This window comes from Botryllus schlosseri, chromosome 1 (genome assembly GCF_051294905.1).
Source record: "Botryllus schlosseri isolate E-star chromosome 1, Bs_hap1, whole genome shotgun sequence".
NCBI classification, from domain to species: Eukaryota; Metazoa; Chordata; class Ascidiacea; order Stolidobranchia; family Styelidae; genus Botryllus; species Botryllus schlosseri.
The window spans coordinates 4,111,429-4,132,972 of NC_137236.1; the positions used below are offsets into that span (position 1 = coordinate 4,111,429).

The following is a 21,544-nucleotide window of genomic DNA, read 5'->3' on the forward strand; positions in this document are numbered from 1 at the left end:
TCCCGGTACAATTCTCCTGTAATATTTTCACAGACAGCAGATTAGAATTAAACATAGGGCAAATAAACATTTGACAAATTGGGTGGAATTTAATTATCGCCATTCCTCTATAATTAGTCTAAGACCTCAAAAAATATCTAGTTGGCAAAGCCTGTTAGTAATGAGCGTGGCAGAGCTGATGAAATTGCCAAGGTATCACAGTTGTATCAAAGAAATACTTTTACCCTTCTTTTGCACAATTCCAGAACGATATAGGAAAAATTCCTGTCTTTGAAAAATCCATAAAATCGAACGACTTGTTTGTGACTCAAACCGCGATGGAGACTGGTCTCTTGACACATTTTGTCTTTATGATGCTTATTCACAAGAAGTGCCTGATATTAACGCCAAATTATTGATCACATTTACTGCCTGGCCCGTGATACGTTCGCCAATAACATCGTGTCGATGTCACGCTTTGAAAGATATACCGGCATCGGCAATGAGAGGCAAAAAATATCGATAATTTCTGCGTGGCCACAACGTGCTCATAAAAACAATGCGACTGCAACACTGGAAATATTGATAGATTCCTTATATTTTCCAAGTGTCCATATACAGCGTTTGTAGTTTTTTTTTTAATGTCCAGGTATAACAATGACTGTGAAGCTGTTATTTTTTGAAAATGTGGCCAAATCTTGGAGAATATCAAGGCTATCAGTGAAGGTGCTTGGTATCAGTTTCATTGGTATCGGCTCAAAAACCCGAAATCCAGTTAGCTCTAGTTATACAAAGCATGTAGAAATGGCAACCTCCAAGTTCTTGACCGTATTTGTTCTCACAAGAGTATTTACAAATGGTGTTAGAGCATGAGACAAATATAATCATTCACGCAGATTTTAAAGTGTCGATAAAGACGTCTCACCTTTGCCACATTTTATCAAGCGAAAGCTTGTTTTGTTTCGACTCCAGTGATTTGAAAGCATTTGGCAAATCAGCTTTTGTCAAGAAATGGACCTTGCGTGTATAGTTCCCAGAAAGTCATCACACATCAATTCGGAGATCTCTTTCGTCGCAAGGTATACTTTTTTAGACATAATCGTGAAATCAAATCAAAATCAATCTGCAGAATGAAATATCGTACATTAACATGCTGGCACCAGACTTACACAAACTACTGGTTGCTCAAACAGCACAACTAAATCAGATCGAACGACATTTGAAAATCAGTGACTAACGAAAACACAACTCAATGGATTTGATTCCAAAGCAACTCATTCATTATATTTTATCGGAATCAGATTGACTTTCCACATTTACATCAGTAAAATCTTACTGAAGAATCAGATTGACAGAACTACCACTATACAGGATAAACTAAGCAATTACTAGCTAGCAATGGCTGCAAGAACATCACACAAACAAAACCGATCTTAACGATATTCAAGAAATGTACAACGCTTGTTAACAAATGTACATCAATACACAAAAATGTATACCGATATGGGTCCCTTTCATATTGACCAGTGGTAATGCAATAGGCTGCATGAGTATCATAAAATGTACATGGAAAATATGTGAGCTCATACAGTATGATAGCCAAGAGAGATGTAGTAGTACGTTCACTCTTCAGGGCAATCACTTGGCACTGGCACTGCTAGCAGTTACTCGATCATAACCAGCTCCAGACGTGAAATATACGTAATTCGGCATCTGTATGAATATGCAACGCGAATTTCGATAAGTTACCAAGTATGCCTTCTTACATGAGCAAATTGGTGATTGATCAGGTTCTAGGCAAAATTGAGTTTTTCATTGAAAGAACACTGGTACTGGAGGTCATTTCGAATACTTCCGACCTTTTTTCACTTGATTGAGACCTTGCGTGACTTTTGAACAAAACATGTTAATCCATATGATACTTGATGTCAGGGCTGTTGAGTCGGTAAATTTTACCACCGACTCCGGCTCCGACTCCACACATTTTCAATATACCGACTCCGACTCCTGAGTCTTTAAACGTACCGACTCCGACTCCTGGGTCTTTAAACGTACCTACTCCGACTCCCGACTCCGACTCCGACTCCAGCATTATAACCAATTTACCTCGAAAATTATATGCCACATTGTCGGTTGAATGACTATCATACAACCATTAAACATATGCAAACATATGATTAACTGTGGCATGCTGAATTGTTTCATTGTGGCACAGCTCGAATTATCCACTATGCAATTAACATGAAATAAAGATTTGCTAAATATCCTTCCTCATTCAAGTTTTTATAACATGGACTCTCTAATATCCTGAAATGTATGAATCATTCAAATATGGCAGATATCCAATCCTGTATGATAAAAATGTAGATAAAAAATCCAAGTGTAGCTCTTGTGTACGACTCAGCAACTAATAAAGAGATTGAACTTACTAATTTTGTCATTACACACTATCCTGATTACAAGCACAAACACTCTTACTACTAGCAATAGAAATTGGTCATAAATGGAATTTAGTTAAGTAATCAAAGACCATAGCCTATGTCTAGTCTACATGTACTTAATCAAGTATTCAAGGATTGGGACTTGCAGTCTTTCTTAATCATTTGTTCGACCCAAACAGCTAATCTACACTACAAATATTTTTAATTTTGTCAAATGGGAAGCATCGTTTGGTCATATTTACATATTTTTACAATTTTACAAAACCAGCCGATGCATTTTCTCTGTCACAGTATCATGGTATAATTCCAAAAATTGCATCAATTTTGACTGCATCGGGAAAACGCATCTTGCGATTTTCTTCCCCTCTGCAACTGAGTTGTAATTTGCAAGTAATGTCTTTTATCTATATCAGGGGTGGGCAACTTTTTCGGCGAAAGGGACACCTGAGATTTACGAACCATCGCGCGGGCAACGGGAATGTTGATAACCTTTTTTTAGTCGTCGATAGGAGCGAACCGAATTATGAAACATTGCAAACAAGATTTATATTACTACGCTCTAAAATTGATAACATTATGTCATCCAACTGTGCAGTGCGCAATCAGGCCCTGGTCACGCGAAGCGCGAATTTTTTTTGCAAGATAACGACTGAATTAGGCTATAGCTATATCAATAAATATGTCGCTAACATACATTGGGGGTCGCATCTGTATACCACTGGGCTCATTTGGCAAGGACAGGATTATTCGAGGTTTAGACATAGCAAAATCGACGGTATCAGTGAACATGCCTCTATCATTTTGTGCAAATGTTTTGTCGACGATCTCGCTGCGAGTGCACAAGCGAAGCCGTATCTCCTAATTGCGAATATAGTTAGACTCAATTCTGTGAAGAATATGTATTTATAATTTTCAAAAGGGGGATCAAATACTGAATGCAAGACATCTAGTGACAATGAATCATGCGAAGTACCGAGAAAAATTTCAAGTCAAATAAATCTGCTATGAAATATTCTACTTCATGGTCATATACGAAGATCTGGGATAAATGTGACTGACCCCTGGATACGTCAATGCCTCAGAACTGTTGTTTTAGTCATCATCAAATTTCTCGGTCATGCTAATCAAATTTTGGTTGGCCTTGCAATTGTACCTGATGTTATAAATAATTTCGAGAATTACCTCGCAGGCCACACCTAACCTTCTCGTGTGCCAAATTTGGCCTGCGTGCCACGGGCTGGCTGCAGCTGATCTGTATGGTTAATAATAACAGTGATTGGTGGTACATAAAAATTATATTGAAAATTCTTTGAAAGCAAATGTTTTCATGATAGAGAAGTTGGAGTCGGAGTCGGAGTCGAAATCATAGTCATTCTCACAAACTCCGACTCCGACTCCAGTCAGTATTTTCCCACCGACTCCGACTCCAGCTATTACAGTTTTCACGACTCCGACTCCATCAAGCGAAAATTACCCCGACTCCGACTCCACCGACTCCGACTCCACAGCCCTGCTTGGCCGTTTCAGAAAGTTTCACGTTCATGATTTTTGATTATCAGCATGCAGAACTGTATGACGCTTGCAGGTAATCTTCTTAGTAAATGCTTTTCCACATACCGTAATCTTCCATGTATAATGCACATTACGCATTGGTATCAGTTTTGAAAAAATCTTTCTCGAAATAAAACTTGAAATCACACCTTTCTACATGTTTGCTGTCAATCCCGCATCACATTCAGCCACCGTGCCCAGTAACTCGTATTAGAAGTGTTGTGCGCTGCCAATTAACGAGGAGCGCGGTGCTGCACACGAGCGCTGGAGATCGTCGTACTTTATAGCATCAACGACAGGCCCGAACAATCGCATCTCCAACAGGCCAGAGAGCAAGATATAATTGCTGGCCGAAATAGACGCACCTCCAACAGGTCTAATATAGGCCTGATCGTTGGCCTGATCAATCGCATCTATGATAGGGATTGTGTGCATGATATCGTTGCAGGTATGAACTATCGCGTCGCAAGCCTCGCAGGGGCGTATTATACATGGGAAATTACGGTATATCACAGTAACGAATTTTGGTGCCAGCATGTGTAGCCATATGATGCCTGAGGGTACCCTTCTGAGTGAATGCTTTACCACACATAGCACATATATGATTTTTGATGCCAGCATGCATATCCATATGAAGCTTGAGGTGACCCTTTTCAGTGAATGCTTTACCACATACATCACAAACATGATTTTTGATGCCAGCATGCATATCCATATGATGCTTGAGGTTACCCTTCTGAGTGAATGCTTTACCACATATAGCACATATATGATTTTTGATGCCAGCATGCATATCCATATGAAGCTTGATAGTACCATTCTGAGTGAATGCTTTACCACATATAGCACATGAATGATTTTTGATTCCGGTGTGCTTATCCATATGCAAATTGAGGTGACCCTTTTCAGTGAATGCTTTACCACATATAGCACATGCATGAGTTTTGATTCCAGCATGCTTATCCATATGAACCTTGAGGGTGCCATTCTCAGTGAATGCTTTACCACATATAGCACATGCATGATTTTTGATTCCAGCGTGCTTATCCATATGCAACTTGAGGGCACCTTTATGAGTGAATGCTTTACCACATATAGCACATTCATGATTTTTGATGCCAGCATGCATATCGATATGCAACTTGAGGCGAACCTTCTCAGTGAATGCTTTACCACATATAGCACATACATGATTTTTTATTCCAGCATGCACATTCATATGACGCTTGAGGTGACCCTTCTGAGTGAATGCTTTACTACAAATAGCACATGTATGATTTTTGTTTCCAGCATGCTTATCCATATGCAACTTGAGCGTACCCTTCTCAGTGAATGCTTTCCCACATATATCACATACATGATTTTTGATGCCAGCATGCACATTCATATGAAGCTTGAGGTGACCCTTCTGAGTGAATGCTTTACCACATATAGCACATGTATGATTTATGATGCCAGCATGATTGTCCATATGCAACTTGAGGGTACACTTCTGAGTGAATGCTTTACCACATATAGCACATTTATGATTTTTGATGCCAGCATGCATATCCATATGAAGCTTGAGGTGTCCCTTCTCAGTGAATGCTTTACCACATACAGCACATACATGATTTTTGATTCCAGCATGCACATCCATATGACGCTTGAGGTGACCCTTCTCAGTGAATGCTTTACTACATATAGCACATGTATGATTTTTGTTTCCAGCATGCTTATCCATATGCAACTTGAGCGTACCCTTCTCTGTGAATGCTTTCCCACATATATCACATACATGATTTTTGATGCCAGCATGCATATTCAGATGAAGCTTGAGGTGACCCTTCTGAGTGAATGCTTTACCACATATAGCACATGCATGATTTATGATGCCAGCATGATTGTCCATATGCAACTTGAGGGTACACTTCTGAGTGAATGCTTTACCACATAAAGCACATTTATGATTTTTGATGCCAGCATGCATATCCATATGAAGCTTGAGGTGTCCCTTCTCAGTGAATGCTTTACCACATACAGCACATATATGATTTTTGATGCCAGCATGCATATCCATATGACGCTTGAGGGTATTTGTCCGAGTGAATGCTTTACCACATACATCACATTCAACATTGTTGATGCCAGCATGCATATCTATAAGATGCTTGAGGTAAATATTCCCGGTAAATGCTTTCCAGTTTCCAATATATATCGAATTGGCGTTCTTTCAAGTCATGAACAATAGTTAATACTGGATCCACAGAATGCTTTTCTTTATGACACTAAGGAAAAGACCCACAGATTTTCAGCAGTTCAGCATATAAACTTAGTACAATTATAGTATGACCACATCTGCAATGCATGAAAGTGTAAAACTAATTTAAACAAGGACCATTATAAGATTGTAGACAGAGCAATCACGATACCGGGATAGAGTACAACATACAAAACTATCAATTACATGGAAATGACTGCAGCAACGAGAGTGTAAAAATCATTATAATACATTGTAAGGTACCGGTAGTCTTATTGTTTCATTTAGTCGAACATCATCAATATTGGACTGGTATATCAAGTTTCGATCATTTTAGTTACAAATCATAATTAACACGAGAAAAAACACAACGACAGTAGCGCACGTCGGTGTATATCTGCAAATGAATTAGAGAAATTTTCATATAACCACAAAAAAGATATATCTGTTACCATGAAAATTGAGCAGCTTCAATGAATATGCCTTGAAGTAGTTTGCTCAGTATTAAAGTTCACATTAACAGTGTTACATTTACTTTTATATAGGCTGAAAAGAAAAATATTCCTGCTAGTTTGTAGCTTGTCTTTCCTGTCAGAAGCACTGCGTCACCACAACGCCTATGGTAAGTGATAAGTAGGGCGATTTTTATTTGACATGTCAAAAAAAGTCAAAATTAGGTCAAAATTGTAGCGTTAGGTCAAAATTGTTTACAAAGTCAAACATTTTTAGACCTCTGCATTTCGTTTGTATCGTAGATTTTGCGCTGTCGGTGAACTTATCATTTGATATTTTACAGCTTGTAGCCTTCTTTATAGGCCTACTGTTTAAACGGCCCATCGTCTGCTCATTGTGAATCATAAACGGTCAAATGAAACAAACAGTGACATGGTTTTATGGTCGACGTACCGCAATATCCTAACTGAAGCAAGACTGCTTGGACATTGCATGATTGCTATATCAAGAAGCGCAAGCTGAAAAATTGTGATATAGACAACATTGTCAGAATGAAGCAACACGGTGTGTTACCAGCAGTGTGCACACAACTTCAGTGTTGTCAGCCAACAACTGCTGCTGTTGAACGTTCTTCCTCCATTCTTGGCAAGCTACTAAGTAAGGACAGATATTTTCAACCCGAGAACGTAGGAAAGTATCTTTCGTTCGTTGTACTACAACAAATATTAATTATTTCCACCAAAATACGGGATGTAACTACTGGAATTCTTCATAGAGCCAGATTTTGTTAAAACACTAGTTTTTCATGTAAAAACTTGTCCGTGTTTGAGCAAAAAACGTTTTTTCAGGCCAATCTACTTTGTAAGGCCAAACAGTTCCAACCAGAAATGAAGATAAGTAGTACAATTTTAACATTACGTGCGAAAACACCTAATTTGCATACGTGAGGTCAAAATTTGGTCAAATTTCAGTTTTTTTAGGTAAAAAAAAGTCAAAATTTAAATTTTTTAGGTCAAAATCTTCCGTTTTTTAGGTAAAAAAAAAATTGCCCTAGTTATAAGCTAGTCTTGTTGCACATTACTGGACGATCAACAATCATGATAGTCAGTGGACTCGGTGCATAATTAATTTACCACTGAATATACGATTGAATATTTAACGGTGAATTGCACCCAATTCATAGCCAACCATAGACATAAAATAAAAATTCAGGTTTATGACAATTCATCTCTGAAGATTGCGTATCACTTTTCACTGAACACAGTTTGAAACACGCCAATAACAACTGCATGACAACATGACCATCATTGATCACGGTTCCAAGTGACTACGTCAACATTTATGGCATTCATGAGTGGTTTAGGTTTAGTGTTTTGTGGAAGCGTCCATGACCTTTAACCCGACCTCAATTTTACGCCACCACAGCTACAAAACTAAACCCAATCCTACGATACCCTATCCCTTAACCCAGGGGAAGGCAACTTCTTCATTCGGCGGGCCGGATATAGGAAAATTAAGTACTTGGCGGGCCGGATTGCTGAATTGATACATTATTCGCCCATTTATCCACATATACAAGGAATAAATCGTATTTAATGAATGTATTTTAACGACAGCAATGTAATGTTAAAGCCATTTCTCGCCAATAATGACGATACCACAATGACATTTTGAAAGCAACGGGCCAGATACTGCACGTAACTTGGGTAATTGTTGGCAATACCATGTCATGTCTGACGTTGTTCCCACTTCACCATGTACAGAAGCCATCCACCATCAATTATGCGGGTGCAACATGGTTGGTTAGTCAAATCAAGTGGGTCAGTTTATGCTTACAGGGTTGTATTCAAACATTCTGCCTTGGTAGCCTTGTTCATCTTCTGATCTTTGTTGCTGAACAGGGACAGCGGGAAAGGAGTGAACTCCTACTGTGAGCTTGTCGCAACATCCATATCTTGCTGGGTGTTCTACTTTTACCTTTAGACATTTTCTTTGCGATGACAGGGCTTTCACCTTTGACATGAAAACCATGGTTGATGTCACTGACTTTCCATCCAGGTTGATTTGCATGGCCATCATAACTTCAGCTGCTCCCTCAGTATTTCGACTACGTTATCACCTGTACTTGTGAATCCAGTTGAGAAATACATGAGCAACCCCTTTTATCCATCGTTGACGAATGACTTCATTCCATCAAACCATTTTAGGTCAGGTTCAATGTCCCTGCATCTCGCTTCATCTATGTCTTGGTAAGGTCTCTGGTGAGCGAGTAGGCCTACACGACTCGAATCATTACAGTTGCTAATGGAGTTGAATTGAAGTTGTGCAATGATTTTGCCCAACCCTACTAATTGATGCTATCCTTTAAGCTTGTAGTGCTGTCTTGTGGCACCCAATGCTACTTTGTAAATCATTGGAATTTGCAGACATTTACATAGCTTGAGACCATCTCAAAGTCACCCTCCTTTGGTTGATGCATCAGCCAGACCTCGACAACTAGGTAATTCTATTGCTAATTACAGATCGTGCAATCTGTGAAATGTGTCTATGCTTCCATTTAAATTGTGATTTTGAATTTTCCTGAAAATGCTAAAGGAGAACTATATGGTGCGAAAATCCTGTTGTACATTGTACCAGTGATGAGCGGAGTCTGCTTTTCGAGACTCCGAGTCCCTCCGACAACTTTGGTCTCTGAGGCAAAGTCCCTCCGACTCCGAGATAACCCGAAGAATCTTGTCCAGTCCCCGAAATATATTCAGACCATTGTCGAAGAATCCCAATCGATGTTTTCGATAGCCTGTCTGATATTCATACCAGTTTTTTCAGTATCCGTGAATTGCCGAACAGTCGCAACATTACTTCTGAGAGTCAAGTTCTCTCCAACAAAATGGACAGTCAAGCTAATAGAACTGCGACCCTTTAGATCGGTCCACATATCTGTGGTGATGCCAGCCAGCCCATAACACTTAATAGCAACTCTTAGTTCCTCTGACAGCTTCTGCTTCAAAGATGAAGCCTCCTCATCGAACTTACGTTTCACCGTAAATCTGGATAGCAAAACGTCTTCTGCACAACACCAGTCACCACGGCAAACCGGCACTTCTTCGGTATTCTCCACCCGGCGATCAGTGTTCCCCATGATCACCTTCTCCTTTGATTACTCGCTTACTTGCATTTCAACTGCGATCAATTCTTCTTACAAGCTTCGATATGTCTTCGAAGATGCGACGTACCACTTGTCAACTTGTGATGCTTTAGCTGAACATTGCAATTTTGACATCTCGCAAACCCAGTATACTGGCCGTTATTATCATGCAGCATCAGAGTGAAATCCTTCCACACGTCATTTTTTTTCTGCGTCTTAGTGAGTAACCCACTTGACGTCGACGGTGCTTCAGCCATTATATTAAAACGACGAAGGAAGACCAGTCAGTTCGAACTAACTACCACTAACACCACCGAAATCGATGATCACATCACGGGTTTCAGTAAATTAAGTTCCGTATCGCCATGAAACAGTTGATGGAACTGCACTGTACTAAACATACATGATGCATCACTCACGCACCGATCGACGCTCCTTGAAGTTGACTAAATGACTAGTGACTTCCAATTTTGAAGCTGATACATGATATCTGGAATTTGGAGTCTGTGACAGACCAGCAGCAGAAACTTGATTGCGGTGCTGATTTTTCATATCACATCAAAGTCATTTCTCAATCAAACCAAACATTACATGACGAAAATTCAGAAGAGTTCTGGATGACTGACTACGTCAATCAATATTGAAGGAAGCGTAGTTGAGTTGATGCGAGCAGAGCAAAGCAGACGGTTGTAATTATTTAGTGTGGCTGTTCAGAAATTCGGAATATTCTGTTTTTACTGGGTAAGATCAGCTTACCTTAGTGATTTATGTATTGTTGAAATCTTTAGAGCGGGCTTAGATGCTGGTATGCCTCTGTGAGCGGATCTTACTAGCGAAAATTCGTCGCAATGTCATTAAATCATGTAACACATTGCATAAGTTATTATTGTTTCCATCCAGATACTTGCTTGTTGTATGTATATTTCTCACAGATATAAAGGTAATATTGATGTAACACTTATTATCGATATCTCTCACTGCAAATTGCAAGTACGATGAAAGTTGCGAAAAGTTATCACAAAAGTGGTATCGGATATTATCTTGTTTCAACTGATACCAACGTTGGGAATACATTTTCACAAAATGGACCTATTACTATATTGAATGTCATCAGGATAATGGGATATATTCCGTTATGATCATCAACTTGCTGGAAGAATCAGGGTAGCCAAAGGCTGTACCATAGGGAAGCCCCGCTGTATGTTGCTGATTGTAAATGTTTCGCACAATTACTGGGGTAGCATGAAAATTAGTCACGAAACAAATACGCAAGGAGGAATATGATGTGACTATAGAAGACTGCAATGACAGCAACGTGGAAGATTCTGGAGATCTTATCTCACAATATGGTGACATTCAGCAGTGGATTCAAAGACTGCATCTCATTGCAGGGAGAAAATGATGCGCTGCGAACGATATTGGGTGTCTTCAAGTTTGTGAACTACAGACACTGCTCCGCGGAAATGCCTTGCTAGATCACTAGGTTACTCTCCAGTCCCCAATTGCAGTGCAGATGGCTGATTTTTATGCACTTGTCAATCATTTTTGCATGTTACCGGTCATATTACAACTTTACAAGGTGTCAACTGTCTGTGTTTTGGTTTGTAATCAATAGTGTCTTCTGGTCAAAGCTATCGAAAGATATCGGGGGCAAAACTAACAATACTCCGTAAAACTCCAGAAAAATATCTGTTGTAAACTCCGACTCCACTCCGGGTATCAAAAAATTGGCAAAACTCCGCTCCGACTCCACTCCGACTCCGCTCCGGTGCTCATCACTGCATTGTACAGACATTTGCTAACCTCATGCTGACCTGATTTTATACGACATCAAGTGAACTTGATTAAATTTCCAAGTTTGGATGAATTTAATAATTCTAATATAATTTGTAAGAAAACTGTAGTCATAATTCTACTTTTAGTTCAACTTGAAAAAGATTCCTAATTTGTACAAGCTGGAAATGTTCCAGTTTTCTAACGCCAGTGATATTTCCACACCCCTTATCAAAAACATAGTGTTTTTATCGAGGCGAGATGATGTATCAATTTCTTGTTTTATGATGCAGGTGCTGATAATACAGAGACACTGAATACCAGTAGGTGACAAGCTAAAGGCAACCATCATCAGCAGTAATCAGTCGGCAGAATTGAATATACTACTCATGAAATTGAGCAATACCAAAAGTCTGCTATAAATATGAGTGAGTCCCGATATAATCACTGATTGTTTTGATTTTGAGTAGCTTTCTACAAATCATAGATTTGTTATTTTAAAATAGACATTGACTAATGGCTCAAATCCATTCTAGAGTGTTGCGACAACTCTGAAGCAGACTTGGACAATGATAAAATTTTCAGATTATTCGAATTAGAATAGAATTACAATTAAATCTACACAGTTTTTGTCATGTTTGACTAGAATTAGAATTATAGCTGCACAGTTTTTCCAAATTGGATTATGAGTAGAATCAAAGCTTCACATGGTTTCTCCAAGTTGGACGCTACAATTCAGTGTTGGGATGACTCGAGTCACCTTCTTCGCATGACTTGACTTGACTCGACTCACTTTGCTGAAATGACTTGACTTGACTTGACTCGGCGTATCAGAAATGGGGAATGACTCGTGACTCGGACCAAAATTCACGAGTCAATTTCAAGTCATCAAGTAATCGGTGTGGATAAAAATCACTGTATCTTGCATATATTCGGATTGTTCGCGAAACGCTGTTGTAACCCGTGAGAACGAATAATCATTCAAATATTATGCGTTTCACTGAGTCTCGATTGTTCTCTCGCAAATAAATTGACCGCAAACGAAGTGATCGATGCTTACAGCTTACGTTGTCGTAACTCGACGAGTAGTAAAGTAATATAATAGCGAAATGTCTATTTCTGTTCTCTGTTCTTACCTTAACCCAACCTCTTGTCTTATTGAAATCGAATATAGTGAATATAGTCCTCAACCATTGGCACAGGCTCGAATTGTATCATCAATTGGTAAATGGGTAACGTGTTGGATCTTATCAATTCGTTTGTCTATTCTCTATTTTGGCTGGTAACTTTAAACTGAGGCTAGGCAAATACGAGGTTCAACAGTTCTACGTATATGTGAGCGATACAGTGTCTTCTTGCGAGTATATTCAACTCTATATTCGTTCATCTGTTAGGAATTCATGACCGCTCAATCTGTATTTCAGACATCTAGCAAATTGCAATAACGTAATCATGCCTCATACTTCGAAAAGGCAACTTGACTTGAAATGTGACTTGACTCGGGACTTGACTTGACTCGACTTGACTCGAGTCACCTCTAAAAATCGAGTGACTTGACTTGACTCGAGTAACCTTTGAAAATCGAATGACTTGACTTGACTCGAGTCAAAATGTGCAATGACTCGAAATGACTCGTGACTCGAAGGTAGTGACTTGATCCCAACACTGCTACAATTGGGATAGCTACAAAGTTTATTCCAAATTAGTTACAATTGGAATTATAGCTGCATATTTCAAAAAAATTGGGATTATCGCTAGTATTACAGCAGCACAATTTTTTCCAAAGATAGAATAACATTAAAATTACTGAGTTTGCAAAAACTAGGACATATCACGAAGTTTAATCCATATCAAATCAGGGCTCATACTCGTAGGCAAGAGAACGACAATTGTCTGAACACCGAGATCGGCTCGTTTCATGTGATACAGTTCTCATGCAGCATTTTCAGGAACAACAGAAATTAGATAAGATTTGGAATGTTGCCATAAAACATTCCACAAATTAGATTAAAATTATCTAGCTGTCCAAGTCTGCTCTAAAGAACGTCAGAAATTTCCTGTTGAAATCCGATTTGTAAAATGACATCGACTCAAATCTGACCGATATCGCGAAATACAAATCTGTGCTAATCTTAACATCCAAAGAAATTATGAATTCCATATGAACATCGAGTTGAGCAGATATCATAGATACAGATTAGGACTCTTGCCGGTATATGACGTTAGTAAAAATATTGTTGCCAGTTGGTCTATGTAACATTTCTGTATTTGAAAACTCTATTTAATTTGACAGATGAGGCAGAAGATCCAGCCACGGTGCCGATGCATTGGATTAGCAAATAGGTGGATTTAACGGATAAAGCGGGGTTGGGTATGGGAATCTTTGTGTCTTGTACAAACTACCGGATTCTCAAAATTTGCAACGACAACTGAAATTACTCAATTTTCAAATTCCACAACTAGAACTAGCACTGCTCACTTTTCACTATGCGTAACTTAACTGAAACTACCGTAATTTGTCATGTATAATACGCCCACATGTATGATACGCATTATAAAAATGACAGGTAGATTATGGGGGGAAAAGCCAACACCCTGCATTTGCATCACATGGAGAGTACATGCGTAAATGCTGATTATAAAAGATTCTCGTATTGATAAATCAACGCGTATGAAAACTAAGCAGCGATGGGTATGTTTTATCATAGTGTCCTATATGGTGTAGAAACAAGCAAATCTCACGGCCCAGTGAAATTGATCTACGTCACTCTTTCCATTCGGCCATAATTGATGTGTGGCCGGCTGGCCGAGCATTAAACTTGATAAAACGGGTATCAATCGAAAGCTACGACGGTACCGATTGCGAAAATATAAATTTTAATCTGCTCGTGGTCCTGGAACCCCCAAAATCAGCATCGAATGTTGCATTGTAATGGCATTAGGTATTGTGACGCAACCATGGCGTCTGAGCAGCTCGGAAGCAAGTCCGCACAAGAGTAAGTGTGAATGCTCAATCGGTTGCGCAACAATCACCAATATGCTTGCGGTCGCGCTGCTCCTCACCTGCTCCCAGACGGCTCGGTTGCGTCACTCCTATTTGCAACGGACACTTCTACCTGTATTTGAGTAGAAATGGACGAGTTGATTATACTTGAATAATGCCAAGTAATTTTGACCTGACTTTGAAATCTCTACTTTTGCTTGTAATTGAGAAGAAAGTGAATATAAATGAACGAAGTTACTTCTGCTGGCAATTGAGTAGAAATGAACTACGTCACTTTTACTTGAGTAACACCGGTAACTACTTTGACCACCTACTACTTCTGCTCGCAATTTATATAAATTATGAGGTACCTTCTATTTGACCAGCAACTCTGATTACTTTGATCACTTGTGCGAAAGATTTAATATATTTTTTAAACATGCAGGACAGCAGGAACTCACCAAAGTGATTCTGTGTCCTCTGATGGAAGCCGTGACTTACATCGACCAGCAGCGTAAATTCCTAATCCCAACCTATAACAATATGAATGCAATCAAAGTGTGGCTGTTGGATTGCGATACAAAGATTGTATGTTGTAAACACTCGTGTTTGAAGATGAAGACTATACGTGTGATACAACGAGCAATGCATTTGTATCTATTTTCTACAAATTTAATCAGCCGTATCGCAACTCCGTCGTCAAAGCATCTCGATGGTGCAGGCGAAAAAGAATATCATATCTCTCTCTCTTGCGGTCAATGGCCCTCAAATTATAACGATTACTTCACCTCGGAGTCAAAAACACACAAGTACAACTCACGCACGTCAACGAAGAACAACAGCTACCATATGGTCAGGACGGAATACAGGAAAACGCATTGGTCTATCTAGTATGCCGGACGCCGATTGTTGAACAGCATCTAGCCGGCTATCCGACAGTCGTCGAGCATGTCCACATTCAAGTCGAAATACAAGCAATTTCCTCCAAATGAATACTAGCCAGCCTTCAGCATTACCGGACCACGACTTACCATCGACCTCGCCCTCCGCCACACGCCACCTCATTTTGTCGCTTGCGTCTTATATTCGTGACCTCCTATATTTGCTATGTCAAAATATATTAAAATCAGCAATGTATTGAACTGAAGGACGCACACTATTTCACATTGGTATTTCTTTACTGGCAATAAATAATTTTCGCCTGCGGGATGGCATTCGCCGGGTAGGCCATTTAAACTTCTCTGGACATTGGACAATCAAACATCGAAGTTTTCGGTCTGCACGAGGACATTCCTTCTCGTCTAAAGTCTTCTCGCTGCTGATCAGTCTGGTACACTTCTCGGACGCCTAAGTGCCCATTTCTAAAAATCATGCATATTTTTGTTGGGGGAAGAGTAGGCCTACCCAAGTTACGATATTGGGCAACATGAATGAAAATTTTGAAAAAGTTGCAGAACTTAATACAAAAAAACTTTATAATTTATGTCAATTCACGAAATAATTTTGGGTGCCCTTCGAGCTCGGGCCCCCCAATTGGGTGTTTGGGGTGCGGCAGTTACGGTCCTTGTCTTATCGCATCGTACATTGTGTGTGTCTTGTTCAGATGAAAATATAATCTGATGATTTATTGATTAGAGGTCGACCGATTACCGACTTGGCCGATAATCGAGACCGATATTTGGATCTTTCACGATTATCGATATTTTATATATAAAAAAAATCGACGACGCGAAGGATGATACGTGACAGATTTACCCTTGCAGAACGAATTCAACTTGATGACCATTGACCATGCAAAGAAACTATATAATTCCTACATTACAATCTACCTCCACTAGACTGATCTTTAATTCTGTATCACGTTTTGCTTTTTGGGTTATCCCATATTTCAATGAATGTGAACAATTAGGCAATAATTATTTTTAATTTCAGTTTTCTCGTTTGTTATTCAGTGGCATGTACAGGTGTCATTTTGCCTAATATATAATATTTTTATCGAAATGGTTCTCTGCTCCTTCCATATTATTGTCGACCTATGATATCAGTTATCGGCCTTGTGAGTGTAACGATAATCGGTATCACTATAGGCCTGCAAAATTCAATATCGATCGATCTCTATTATACTGATATCGTGCTCACTGCTCAATCCCGGTGCTGGTTTACGCGGTCAATGGGTGTCATGGAGGTGTGCCTGTAGCCTGTGCCGGATTGTAAAATCGATATGCGGCACTTCCGAAGGTCATACAAAAGCGCGCGTGTAGTAATAACAGTAGCACAGACATTATTTCCTCGTATTTTGGGAAATAGTCGGTCAGTACTAGTCAGGCTCAGCCAGATAGCTTAGCATGTGGTATGTTTTGTATTGGCGTAATAATAATACTTTGTATGATTCAAGCTGCCAGAATACTAGAATCCCGTCTATGACATTTACATGTTGTAACGAATCATGCTTTACTCTGATTGCTAGTTTGCTGAGTTCACCAATACCTAAGATTGTATTTCAGGCATGCCTTAATATAGAGCTGAATTGTACAAACAACCAATCTAGTTACTTGATGGTCAACCAGATACCGTTATTTTCAAGTAGTTCTTGTTAATTTTCTGACATTTACATGGTGTAACGAATCATGCTTTACTCTGATTGCTAGTTTGCTGAGTTCGCCAATACCTAAGATTGTATTTCAGGCATGCCTTAATATAGAGCTGAATTGTACAAACAACCAATCTAGTTACTTGATGGTCAACCAGATACCGTTATTTTCAAGTAGTCCTTGTTAATTTTGAATAGTGAGCAGTTCTAGTTCTGGTTTTGCATTTTAAAAAATAAAGCTGCTAACATACGACTTGAACCAAAACTAGAAACATGCGTTGTCATTTTTAAACGGAAATCGTGATACCAGTGTTCTATTGTGTGATGTTCTTGCAGCTGATGTCACTACGGCGGCGGCTGGTCACAATGACTCGAGTACTGGAATCTGAATCGAGCACCAATTGCAAATATTTGAATCGAGTTAGGAGAGATCAGATTTTCAAATCCTGTTATCATACACCCTCTGATATTAGCGCTACAACAGACTTGGACAACTAGATCATTCTAGTTGCCTGAATAGACTAATTAGCAGGGTTGTAATGACTCGAGTCATGACTCGACTCGAGTCCAACTCAAGTCCCGATTTTATGATGACTCGACTATACTCGAGTCATTTTCTGAAAATACGGAAATGAATCGACTCGAGTCAATCCATGTATTGACTCGACTTGGACTCGAGTCATTGCGCATGATTCGAACCAAGTCATAGGACTCGAGCCTAAGACGGCCAAGACCGACATTTCCCTATAATTTCAAAGAATTGGAAAGTAAGCACACTATTTGGTTTTCGTCTATTGGTACTGTTACTTGAAAATGCGACCAGAAACTACTAAAAGTGAGAAAAATTAGTATATTGTATTAGTATTAGTGTATTGTATTCGTTATCACCAAACACAGTTATAAAAAGAGGGGTTAACAAGACTTTAACTGGAAACTGAACAGTCCACACAATGACTCGGACTCGAGTCATAATACTATGAATCGGACTCGACCCTCTGCTCACTGACTTGGACTCGGACTTGACTCGGTGGTAAATTGAAAATGACTCGACTTGACTCGATTCAAAACAATAAAATTGAGATCGACTCGTGACTCGGAGCCTGGTGACTTGGTTACAACCCTGCTAATTAGACAGTAATGCCATCAATCGAACATTTTATTCTAATTTGTGAAATATTTCGATGCTGTCATTTTGATTCTAATCTTATTTCTTATTTCCTGAAAATGCTACGGGAGAACCCGTTGAGCAGTGGTTCTTAAACTTTTTTAGTCACGCACCCCTTAATGATAGCGAAAAATGTAGCGCTCCTCGTACCGTCATATCACAAAATGCAACCAGAATGCTAGCAATCCCAACAGGTAGTTTGATGCGATGGAAAGTTATGACTATGGTAAGTTTTCGCAACTTTTAACAGCTTCCGTCAGCTTCCTAAATACTTGTAAGTTATGTAGCATGGTGTTTTAAGCTATTTGGAGGAGTCTTATATTGCAACTTCGTGGAACTTTTCTCCATTTTTTTCATGCAGATTTTTGGCACTTTTTCGATTTTTCATGCAACTTTTTTCGATTTTTCATGAAACTAACTTTTCACTGAAAATATTTGGTACTATATACAAATAGATCGATTGATTTATTTCGCTCTCGTTTAAATTTGACGTCCTTTCTGATTTGACGTAATTCAGGCTAGACCGCCCAAATTTTTAATTTCACTGGGTCAATTTTTTCAGGCTATTGAATTTGAGAAGTCGCCAACACTAAGTTTTGCTACAGTGTCACGCATACTAATCGAGTCGAGTATCTCATACTCCAATAATTTCAAGGACCTTGTCCATAAATGTAACTTTCCGGTGCAACTTTTGTGGAAAATAAATGCAAGTATTTACTTCAACTTATGCGAAAAATAAATGCAACTTTCCAAGGATTTGACTGCAACGAAAACTATTTATGACTGTTGATGAGAGAATTAAATAATGAAATTTGGACTATACACAGAGTAATAACTCTGCATAGGAAGTAAATCGCGCCGACCTCAAAAAATAATTTCAGTTGACCGCAGCGCCGCGCCCCCTTCAGATGCTTTCACGCCCCCAGAGGGGCGTGCCTCCCAGTTTGATAACCGCTGCCGTAGTGTGAGAAACGAGCCAAGTTCGGTGTAGGCTAATAGACATTTGCCATAATCATGCTTATGAGCACGAACTTTGATTGGAACTTGATTTAATTTTCAAGTTTTCGTCAATTCAGTAATTCTAATTATAACCTAATTCAATAACAATCAAAATCACAGACCATGAAAGTCGCATTGTACCAGTGGCAACAATAACAAACTATGAAATATACGGACTTACGGTACAACAGCAGGGTTGTACTGACTCGAGTCACGATTTTCTAATGACTCGACTTGACTCGAGTCATATTTTCAAAATACGGAATTGACTCGACTCGACTCGAGTCAATCTGTGTATTGACTCGACTAGGACTCGAGACATTGCGCATGACTCGAACCAAGTCATTGACTCGAGACTCAGACGGCCAAGACCGACATTTCATTGTAATTCCAACACACTATTGGGATTTCTTCTGTTGGTACTGGTACTTGAAAATGCGACCAGAAACTGTTAAAAGTAGGGAAAAATTGGTATATTTTAAAAGCGAACCGTTCGCTATCACCAAACAGAGTTACAATAAGTGGGTTTACCAAGACTTTATCTGGAAGCTGAGCAGTGAACGCGATGACTTGGACCCGGACTCGAGTCATAATTCCATGACTCGGACTCGACCCTCTGCTCACTAACTTGGACTCGGACTTGACTCGGTGGTGAGTTGAAATGACTCGACTTGACTCGAGTCAAAACCATAAAAGTGGGATTGACTTGTGACTCGGAGCCTTGTGACTTGGTTACAACCCTGTACTATAGTAGCAGCGCAATTCGTAAATAAACAGTTACACGCACGAAACACCAGTGTTGGGATCAAGTCACTACCTTCGAGTCACGAGTCATCTCGAGTCATTGCACATTTTGACTCGAGTCAAGTCAAGTCAATCGAATTTCGAAGGTGACTCGAGTCAAGTCAAGTCACTCGTTTTTTGGAGGTGACTCGAGTCAAGTCGAGTCAAGTCAACTCAAGTCACGAGTCAAGTCACAGTTCAAGTCAAATTGAATTTTCGAAGCATGAGTGATGATTCAAAGTGGGCGCTGCGCAATGTAAGCACGAAGCCGTCTAAGAAACAGAGATGCGTTGCTATTAGAACCAGATTAATCTACTACTACTACGACGTAAGCTGTGCTCATTTCGTTTGCGGTCAATTTATTTATGATGTAACAAGAAAGGTTCAGTGAAACGTACAATCAGTGAATGAATGATTATTCTCACAAGTGGCATCGGCGTATAGCGAACAATCCGAACATACACAAGACACAGATATTTAGTCGAGCCAGTTTACTTGATGACTTGAAATTGACTCGTGAATTTTGCTCCGAGTCACGAGTCAATCCACATTTCTGAAGCACCGAGTCAAGTCAAGTCAAGTCATTTTCGCAAAGTGACTCGAGTCAAGTCAAGTCATACGAAAAAGTTGACTCGAGTCTGACTCGAGTCAAGTCATGACTCGAGTCATCCCAACACTGCGAAACACATGCACTAATGAGAAATTTGTAGGTTATAGAGGAAATCTTTTTGTCTCATAAAATAGTTTTGTTCAACTGAATAATAGTAGACTCCAGCACTTTTAGATGAAACAAAGACCTACCACGCGCAATGACAGTGAACATATTGTCATCATATAGTGCTGTGCACAGGCGAGGTTTTCACTCAAGTGCTGACCAATTGACGAAGCATATGCTTGGTAATCGTCATAGCAGTCTGTTTTGGCAGCCAATTTGCACTGACGTGCAAGCTCCGTGCGAGTATTTGCACATGTTTTTGACCGAATCAATTTTGGGATATACTGCTTAATACGCTCAAACAATCTTTGAGATGTACGTCCTACATACCTACTATCACAGTGGCACTTGTGTTGGTAAACAACATTACTTGCATTAAAGGCTGGAAGTACATCTTTTCGAGAGTTAGGCAACAAGGGCTTCGTTGTGTACACCACATGCGTATTTACGCTATAATAACATCGGCGAACAGCCGATTTAATGAGTTTTTTAAAACGGTTAGACACGTTACCTAGCCAAGGTAGGTGTACAAAATGCCGGGCATTTTTCTGGCCCGTATTTGGGAGCTATATCCGATTTTGTCAAAACCCTAGAGATGGCGCATTTTAAAATATGGTCTGGATAGCCATTTTTTATTTTACAATGGATATTGCATTTAAAGCTGGTTTCAGATATTACTGTCAAATATTTATCCATTCTCAGCCCACGTGATCAGATTAACATTGGGT

At 39.4% G+C, this 21,544-nt stretch overlaps 3 protein-coding genes across 5 annotated transcripts in view; 1 reads left to right on the forward strand and 2 right to left on the reverse strand.

Annotated features, from left to right (window-relative positions):
• Positions 1-21,544, reverse strand: part of LOC145444738 (serine/threonine-protein kinase PLK1-like) — a 261,677-nt gene that overhangs the window by 92,028 nt on the left and 148,105 nt on the right. The gene's annotated exons all lie outside the window — the stretch shown is intronic.
• LOC145432911 (uncharacterized) lies at positions 3,941-6,690 on the reverse strand. Its single transcript, XM_080309781.1, has one exon. It carries the CDS (start codon positions 6,106-6,108, stop codon positions 4,471-4,473), a length of 1,638 nt encoding a protein of 545 aa, XP_080165907.1. The 5' UTR covers positions 6,109-6,690; the 3' UTR covers positions 3,941-4,470.
• LOC145441813 (uncharacterized) lies at positions 11,683-15,728 on the forward strand. 3 transcript variants are annotated; one of them, XR_013915909.1, is made up of 3 exons: positions 11,683-12,009; positions 13,875-13,952; positions 15,010-15,728. XR_013915909.1 is itself a non-coding variant. In XM_080319790.1 (2 exons), the coding sequence occupies exons 1-2, from the start codon at positions 12,006-12,008 to the stop codon at positions 15,453-15,455; spliced, it is 450 nt and encodes a 149-aa protein (XP_080175916.1). In that variant the 5' UTR covers positions 11,683-12,005; the 3' UTR covers positions 15,456-15,728. The 3 variants fall into 3 exon arrangements, 1 of the variants encoding a protein (XP_080175916.1); XR_013915918.1 differs by lacking the exon at positions 11,683-12,009 and adding an exon at positions 12,038-12,480; XM_080319790.1 differs by lacking the exon at positions 13,875-13,952.